The 8,711-nt window shown below is 54.2% G+C and overlaps 1 protein-coding gene across 1 annotated transcript; it reads left to right on the plus strand.

Moving 5' to 3' along the window:
* The first annotated feature begins 3,371 nt into the window (after positions 1-3,371).
* Positions 3,372-7,191, plus strand: NFKBIA (NFKB inhibitor alpha). Its single transcript, XM_049825484.1, has 6 exons — positions 3,372-3,740; positions 4,129-4,237; positions 4,753-4,963; positions 5,457-5,545; positions 5,663-5,923; positions 6,453-7,191. Exons 1-6 carry the CDS (start codon positions 3,517-3,519, stop codon positions 6,498-6,500), a joined length of 942 nt encoding a protein of 313 aa, XP_049681441.1. The 5' UTR covers positions 3,372-3,516; the 3' UTR covers positions 6,501-7,191.
* Positions 7,192-8,711: the final 1,520 nt, after the last annotated feature.

Genomic DNA, 8,711 nt, shown 5'->3' on the forward strand with positions numbered 1-8,711 from the left:
CAGCACTAGGCCACTAGACGGTTCTCATGATTAGTGTGGCAATCAGGAAATTACAGTTTAATGTGTTTGCTGGAGGCAGCAGCACGAGAATCTTTCATGTACTTTAAAAACTGATTAAAACCCTACTGCCCCTTTTCAGTATTCAGGCACGCAAGGCTGCTTGTCGGAGCCCTGCCAGCTGCTTTCTGCAAGGTAGAATAAAAACAAACATCTCATCCCTGCAGCCCCACAGCCCTGCCAATTGAGTGCTCGGGGCACCTGGAGTGGAGGAGGCTTTTGCAAAATCTAGCCCTTAGGTATCAGGTGCAAAACCACCTCTTGAGGTTACAGCCTTTTACGCTGTTGAAGTGACTTTTAGGTAGTCCCTTGGTCTTGAAGTGCCTGCGGGACCAGGCAGGGGAGACTGCTAACATAATCCCAGATAAAAAAATGCAGAGAACGTTAACACCCTCTCAGGCTGATGAGCATAAAAAACACTCCTGTGAAATTAATAGCAGACACAGCAGAGGTATTAAACCAGAATACACAAGAAGACAAAGAGGGGTCAGTTTGGCACAGATGACTGCAGCATTCATAAAGTTTTGCTCCTGTTTCAGCAGAGCTAACCCCTGTCCCTGGATAGGTAGGCTGCTCTGTACCCTGGGGGCAAGTCTGAGCCTCCCAGAACTGCAACACCCACGTGAGTGGCCACGTAGGAAACCAAGAGTTGTGATAGGGTCCACCCTATATCCAAAAACCGTATTTCCAAAAGCTGAGTTTGTTTCTTTCTATTCTCTTCCTCTTGCGGACCATGTAGAAAATTGTATAGAAGAACTGCTAGAATGTGTTCATTTTCAAAAAAAAGGACAGTACGTCAGTAGCACAAAAGCAGCATCAATGACCTTCACCACTGTTTCAAAACCTCTGCTTTATACCATCTTCTATATGCTGTCCCTTTAGGCAAATATTGTGCGACAACCCTGTTAGCTGCAAGGAGTTACAGAGAAGACAGTGGCTTTATTTGTTTTAACGTTAATGAGGGTTCCACTTGCCCCCGCATCCGCGGCTGGCTGCTGCTGTACGTGTGGATCAGGGTTTAGGGCTGAATCCCTTCTCAATCCAGGCTTCTGGGTGCCTAATACCCAGGGGTGCTGGCCCATGTCTGGGCCCCCCCACGACGCCTGGGGCCAGGCTGCGGAGCCGCTGTGGGGTGGCAGCATCTCCCTGGGGCAGGAAGTGGGCTGGCCTCAGCGCGACTTTCCATCCAGAAAACATTTTCCATCTCCTTTCCGCCACCTACAACTGGCTGCAGTACCGCCGAGTTAAAAAGCACACAAAATAAAAGCACCTCGCATGCCTCCAAAAAGAGGTTTCTGCTGGCAAGTGCTTGCTAAAAATAGCCCTGCGTTTGCCTGTGAGAGCAGCTGGAGGTCACTTACAGAAGGAGGCAAAGAACTCGCTTTGCTGAACTCTGTTTCCAGCCACTACAGCGAGGACGGGAAGTTTTGAAGTGTAATTTCCGCATGGTTCTAGCAAAACTCCGACCGGAGGCAGCGTGGTCCTGGCTGGGCCTGATTCCCCTGCTAGTCAGAGCAGGAGCTTGCTTTCCAACTCCCATTCTCCCTCTTTTGCAGGGAAGCGGGTAGGAGGAGACTCATTTGTTAATTAAATTTCCCCTGCCAATTTACATTAAAAAGAGGAAACCGTTTCAAGAAGCTCGCAAAACTTTCATAACCCTTAACCTATAAAAGAAGGAGTTGTATGGCTTTTTTCTAAACCTGCCCAAAAGCACCACCGGGTTGTCCCAGGCCAAGTGATGAATAATAAAGTTCAGGAATGGCACAGCTGGGCTGAAAATCGGGAACATCTGCTCATAGAAAGTCAGGCATTCACCCTCTCCTCTGGCTCCCCCTTTCATCTTCGGATTTTCTCATAAGTTCTTGTTCAAAAGGATGCCATCCCATGGGAAAATGACAAAAGGGGAAAAAGTGCAGACACTGTTACTCAGCGAGGCCAGCAATAGTTGCAAGAGAAGAAAAATTCTTCATGGGAATCCCCCACATCTAAGAAGTAGACGCAAAAATTCACCAGGGAAAAATTCAGCGCTGTCAGCCCCGCAGACAATGCCTTTTATCCATGTGGGAGCCTACATTTATCCAGTTTTCATTACCCGCGGATGGCACGACAGCAGTAAAAAGGAGCAGAGAAGAATCATTAGGCATGGCCAGAGAAAGTAAGAATAATGGCAGAAGATGTAATTTCTTCTTAAAAAGGTTAGCTCCGTTATGGACATGTACCTTTTAAAAGAGGCCTGTTTACTCCTGGACCAGAACTGGCTGTACAGGAGCGGTGCAGAATTCTCCTGCTCATTCCCCATCCCACTGCGCTGAAACAGAGTGAAAACTTCCACAGCAGAGACGTGAAGCCCTCTAAACGCTGAGGCAGCACCTGCACGCTTGCAGGTGCTGTGACAGCGCAACACCAGTCCCACGCAATACTCTCTCCAAAAAGCGGTACCCCACCCCAAGCAACAGCAGGGCAGACGCGCCGTGTGCCGACGCAGTTGCAGCCTCCGCATCGCCCTGGGTGGTGTTTGGTTCCCTCAACTTTTAACGCGACCTGGCTACCCCGGGATGGCTACGAAGCCTGGCTCCTCGTCAAAGGAGCGCCGGTCAACGACTCCTCGGGGAGCCCCCCTCAGCAGCCCTCAAAACGACGCCTCAAAAAGGGATCTGCCGTGGCGCAGCCGAGGGCCGCGGAGGACAGCCGTCGCGCTACGCCGCGCCTCGCGTGGGGGGGGGTGGGGGGCTTCTGTGAGCGTGACGACCACCACTTTGTGTGCTTACAGCCTGCCCCTCCGGCCCAGACACCCGCAGCCCCTCTTACCAAAAAGAGCGAGCTGGTGGAAAGTCGGGGCCCCGGGGAGGCGGGGTGCAACCCCCGGCCAGCAGCGCCCGCCAAGGGCGGGTGGTCCCCGGCGTGCGAGGACCCCTGCAGCGCGCAAGGGGACCCTGGGGCGAAGAGCCCCGCGGGGCGCAAGAGGACCCCCACGGCCTGCAATGGGACCCCGCAGGGGTGCGGACGGACGCTGCCCTGCCCGGGGCCGGGGCGCCGGGAGCCCCGGGACCGAGCAGGGCAGGGAAAGCCCCCCCCGGGAAAGCCGGCGGGGGGGCAGCCGCCCGGGGCGCGGCAGGGAAGTACCGACGGGGACGCCGGGGAGGCGAGTACTTCCCCCCCCTGACGTGGAAAAACGCCAAGTCCCCTCCCGGGCCGGGCCGAGCTCGGCTCGGCTCTCCCCTCCCCTCCCCTCCTCTCCCGGGGCGGCGGAGGGGCGGGAAGGGGCCGGCCCGCGCCGGTCCGCCCTCCCTGCCACCGCCGGCGGCGCCGAGCAGGACCAGACCCGTCGGTCGGGCTTTGAGTGGCTGGAAATTCCCGTCCTCGGCGGCTCCTCCCCCGCAGAAATCCCCTCGCCCGGGTGTATATGCGAAGCGCCGCCGCCGCAGCCGCTCAGTCGCAGCGAGCCGGAGCCCCGCCGCTATGATCAGCGCCCGCCGCCTCGTCGAGCCGCCGGTTATGGAGGGCTACGAGCAAGCGAAGAAAGAGCGTCCGGGCGGCTTCCCGCTCGACGACCGCCACGACAGCGGCCTGGACTCCATGAAGGAGGAGGAGTACCGGCAGCTGGTGCAGGAGCTGGAGGGCATACGCCTGCAGCCCCGCGAGCCGCCCGCCTGGGCGCAGCAGCTGACGGAGGACGGAGACACGTAAGCGGGGGCCGGGGGTCGGGGGTCGGAGGCCGGGGGTCGGGGGTCGGGGGCCGGAGGCCGGGGGTCGGGGGTCGGGGGCCGGACACGGCCGCGGCGGGGGGCCGGGGCAGGCTGAGGACGGGACAGGATGTGCTGCCGGCGGGGAGGCGCCGGGCTGGGCCGCGGCGCGGCGCGGCGGGGAGGGCGGAAAGTCCCTGGAGGGGCGCCAGGGAGAGGCGGCTCCCGCGGGCGCGGAAAGCCCCGGCCGCCGAAAGCCCCGGCTTGCGACACCCGCGCGTGACCCGGGCCCGGGCCCGCCTCGCCCCGGGGGGGGGGGGGGGTCGCGTGGGGGTTCTAACGCCCGTCGTTCCATTTTCGTTGTTTGTTTCCCCTCCCCCCTCCGCAGTTTTCTCCACTTGGCGATTATTCACGAGGAAAAAGCCCTGAGCCTGGAGGTGATCCGGCAGGCGGCCGGGGACCGCGCTTTCCTGAACTTCCAGAACAACCTCGGCCAGGTACTTTCGCCTCTGCAGCCCCGAATCCGGGTCGGCCCCCGCCACCCCCCACAGGAGCCCTCTGGGGAATTCCCACCCAGGAAAGTCCTTTTCAAAAATTTTTGTAATTGATGGAATCAATTAAGTCAAGCCTACTTAGATCGAAGCCTGCATTCAGGAAAGTCCCCAGCTGGCTCCAGCCAGCCTCAGTACAACGCTTCCTCTCCCCCCGAGAGTGGCATTTAACACCCGCATTTTTCAAATATGATGCAATGGGTTGCATGCCTCTTTACTGGGATGTTAATTGTAGCCTTCATATGGGTTGACTCTTCGGTGTCCGGAGAGCCCTAAGTTCATCGCTGCCGGACTAAAGGGCAACTATACAACGTGCTGGGACGCATAAAGACCTGAGTTTAGGGGGTGTGTTTTTAATTGGGGGCACAAATCACCGAGCGGTCAAGGGGTCTGTTTGTCTAGATGTTGCTGCCAAGTTTGCAGAGTAACTTACGGGTCTGTGTTTTCTCTTCTGCCTGCAGACTCCTCTTCACTTGGCGGTCATCACCGATCAGCCTGAAATTGCCGAGCATCTTCTGAAGGCCGGATGCGACCTGGAACTCAGGGACTTCCGAGGAAACACCCCCCTGCATATTGCCTGCCAGCAGGGCTCCCTCAGGAGCGTCAGCGTCCTCACGCAGTACTGCCAGCCGCACCACCTCCTCGCCGTCCTGCAGGCAACCAACTACAACGGTATGGGCACGCTGCTGTACGTTGATGTCGGTGTGCTGTACTGAGGGCAGGGTTGATGTCCCGTAGAGCTCAAAGATCGCTAGGGGGCTGGAGAAGGATCATTATGCCCATTTGAGAGTTGAGGAGCCCAAAGCACACAGCAGTGTCTGGCTTCTTTAAAATGTCACTGCCTCGTAGGCCTCCTTACTGTTGATTATTGGCTCTCGCAGCTTTGAATTTTGCATTTTTAGTGAGTACTTTTGCAGTGCTCCTTTTTTTTGGTTACAGTTAGTTGCAGTCAAACACTGGAATAAAGCCTCCAAGAAATCTTTCCAAAATCCAGCCCTGTTATTCATACTTACTGGAAGCTGGAAAGCTCTTCTGGAAAACACCCCTTTTGTCATGGAAGAAGCGCATACTTAGATACCATCCTGTCCTGTCATCTTGACTTTAGCTGAATGATAGGGCATTAGGTTAGACTTACACAAATTTTCCCTTCATTTGTGTTTTGCAGGACATACATGTCTCCATTTGGCGTCTATTCAAGGATACCTGGCTATTGTCGAATACTTGCTGTCCTTGGGAGCAGATGTAAATGCTCAGGTATGTAATGTATGCTGTGAATCTGACTGAGCAGGGCTGCGTAGTACTAAGAATCAACAGGTCTGGCACTGGCTGTGGCTCTCCTAACGTCCCAAACCTTCTGTTATTTTCATGCAGGAGCCATGCAATGGCAGAACGGCACTACATTTGGCTGTCGACCTGCAGAATTCAGACCTGGTGTCGCTTCTGGTGAAACATGGGGCGGACGTGAACAAAGTGACCTACCAGGGCTATTCCCCCTATCAGCTCACATGGGGAAGAGACAACTCCAGCATACAGGAACAGCTGAAGCAGCTGACCACAGCCGACCTGCAGATGTTGCCAGAAAGTGAGGACGAGGAGAGCAGTGAATCGGAGCCTGAATTCACAGAGGATGAAGTAAGTAGCTATTTGCACCTTTTCAAGAGAAGGGGAAAATCTTGCCCTTTGTAGGTTTTTCTTTTTTGGTGATGCTGCTCTGATGACACGCTCCAGTGACCTCTTACCTGCATAACAGACGTAACAGACATTTATAAATAGCCCATAAAGTAAGGTTACGTGATCAACCATCAGCAAGATGGCAGTTGGGGCGAGCAGATAAATAGAATAAATTTAAGAATAAAATGTAAAAAATAACATGAGGGAACGGAGGTTAGCTTCATGCAACACAGTTGTCTGAACACCGTTCTGTTGCTGACACCTACAGAACCTTGTGAGATAAAATTCAAGTTAATGGGTGGTTTTCTCCTCCCCAGCATTTGTTTTTCTAATGTTCTCAGTGCTGCTAAATGGCAAACGAAACCACCTCGGTGTAGAAATTGTATATGCTGCTGAAGTCAGGGCATGCAGAATTTGGCAGTTATCCCAGAGTGGATACGATACTCCCAGTAAGAGTTTTGCATTAACAGCCTTTTGTTTTTTCTTGCAGCTTATATACGATGACTGCCTTATTGGAGGACGACAGCTGGCATTTTAAAGCAGAGCTATCTGTGAAAAGAAGTGACTGTGTACATATGTATAGAAAAAGGACTGACTTTCTTCATTTGAAAAGAAAGTCGCAATGCGAAGGGAAAAACCAGGAGGGAAATACTACACTGCCCAGCAAGGAGCACGTAATTGTAACAGGACGGTTCCAGGTTCTGGCCTGTGTTTAAATACAGGAGTGGGATGTGTAACATCAGTAGAGATCTGTGATTGTTCACACCACCTGATAAAAAGTCACATAGCCAATCTTCTCAGCCCTACAAAGGTAACAGACTACACATCCAACCTGCTGGTTACAGAGAGCTATCTTCTGGCGTTAAGTACCACGAGGAATGGGTGTTGCCTCGTGGCAAGGCGGGCTCATACCAACCCCTCCATCTTCTCGGAGACTGCGTGTTAATCTGTGTTGGGCTGGTGGTGCTCCCTGGCCTTACTGACCAGCCTCAGCTGCTCTTGGTGGGGTGTCCCAGGTGGGGGAGTCACACCAAGGGACTGGTGACCTCCTGACTGTTCGAAGAAAGTAGCAATAATGTTAACTGTGGGCATTGGAAACTGTGTGTTTCACACCATGTGTGTCATAATTGCTACACTTTTTAGCAATTGTATATTGTGTAAATACTGTACATTTTTTTGTTTATAATTATTTTGGTACATGTGAGATATGTATTTATTAAAAAAAGATTTACTGTACCTGGTCTGTGTAATGGTTCGTTGCCCACCTTGTCATCCTGAGATACGTGGGAATCCACCTGGTTTGCTTTTTAAGAAACATTTAACACCTAGTAGACCGATAGGGTCACAGGCTCCGGGGTTTTAGGTGGTTTACCTCGGCAGCAGTCGGACGTCTAAGCAGCTCACAGCTCTCGCAGCCCTTCTGCTGCAGCTAATTTTGGAAGCAGACGTAGGCGTCGTTTCCTGCGCCCGTTGCGGCAGGCGGGTCGGGGGGCTGGTATTCCCCCTCCGTCACACAAGCACCAGGCCGCCCGGCTGCTAGAGAGGGGTTTTGAGGCCACCTGTGGCAGCACCCACCCGCCCGCCCTCTTGGCACCTTTCGTTCCACCTCCAGTACACGGGGGCAGATCTTGCTGGGACTTGCCGGCGGAGGCTGGAGGCTTGCAGTGCAGCCCCACACCCGCTCGCCCTCTCGTTTATCACCCGGCTTGGCTCCGGTTTGAACTCGGACACCTTCGGATTTTCCAAAGGGGTTTTCCAGGGGAAGAAGGAGCACACGCCCAGGAACACGTGCTGCTGCCCTCTGCCCCTGAAATTCAGGCGCGGGGCCTCCCCCCTTCCCGGCTGCAGGAGCTACAGCTCTCCTTGTCCAACTCACAGCGGTGAAGGATGTGGCTTTAAACCTGCTCCAGTTATTCCTGTGTGTTTCTCTCCAGCATTCAGACAGACAGAATCACTTTGCTCAAATCTGCACCTGCACCTGATTATCTGTTGGCAGCCTGCTGCAGTGCAGGACTAATTTTAGCCAGCGATTTTAGCCCGGCGTGGGACCACGTAAAGGATGGGTTGCGTGAAGGGTGGCCGTGCCTCATTCCTTCTGTGCCATAACCCCCTGGACGGAGTTGGGGTGCAGCAGAGCTGCTGACGCAGGACTGAGCTCTGCCGAGAGTGTTGGCCAGGGGACTTCTGTGCTGCTGGCACCTGGCCCAGCTCAGGCCACTGGAGAAGGCCATGGCTCCCTGTTGTACAGGAACACCCATTCCCTTTTCTGCCCTGCTCTTCCTGAGGGGTTCCTGACACATGACCTGCTCTAAGGAGGGCTCTCTGGTATGAGGAAGAGTACCACAGCTGGCTGGATACTTCCTAATTTGCATGGGAGCCAAAGGCCATTGTGGAAAGGATTATATGAATTTGTCATCCTGAGTCATTTTTATTTCCCTTCCACTCTCGTTGCATGAGCATAGCCCAGGTGTATGCACTGAAACTTCCTTCTGGCAGACAGGGCCATGCCTGCATTGCAAACCTGCAAAGTTTTCCAGGCGTGGGGCTGGGTGAGAATCTGCCAAACCCTTCTTCTTCTTCTTGGGCACTCACCCTGCACTCCAAATGACCACTAAATCTGAGCTGGGGATGGGGACTGGGCGGTTTATCCACCTGCTGCTACAGGTTTTTTGCCAGCAAAGAATCCTGAGTGACTTTCAGCCTTGCTTGACTAAACACGATGTCGCCAGGGGTGGGAGTAGGTAGAAAA

Source organism: Accipiter gentilis, chromosome 22 (assembly GCF_929443795.1).
Source record: "Accipiter gentilis chromosome 22, bAccGen1.1, whole genome shotgun sequence".
NCBI lineage: Eukaryota > Metazoa > Chordata > Aves > Accipitriformes > Accipitridae > Astur > Astur gentilis.

Coding starts and splice junctions, on each gene's coding strand:
- NFKBIA (XM_049825484.1), top strand. CDS start 3,517: ATGATCAGCGCCCGCCGCCTCGTCGAGCCGCCGGTTATGGAGGGCTAC. Junction 3,741..4,128: donor CTGACGGAGGACGGAGACAC/GTAAGCGGGGGC, acceptor CCCCCTCCGCAG/TTTTCTCCACTTGGCGATTA. Junction 5,546..5,662: donor GAGCAGATGTAAATGCTCAG/GTATGTAATGTA, acceptor ATTTTCATGCAG/GAGCCATGCAATGGCAGAAC.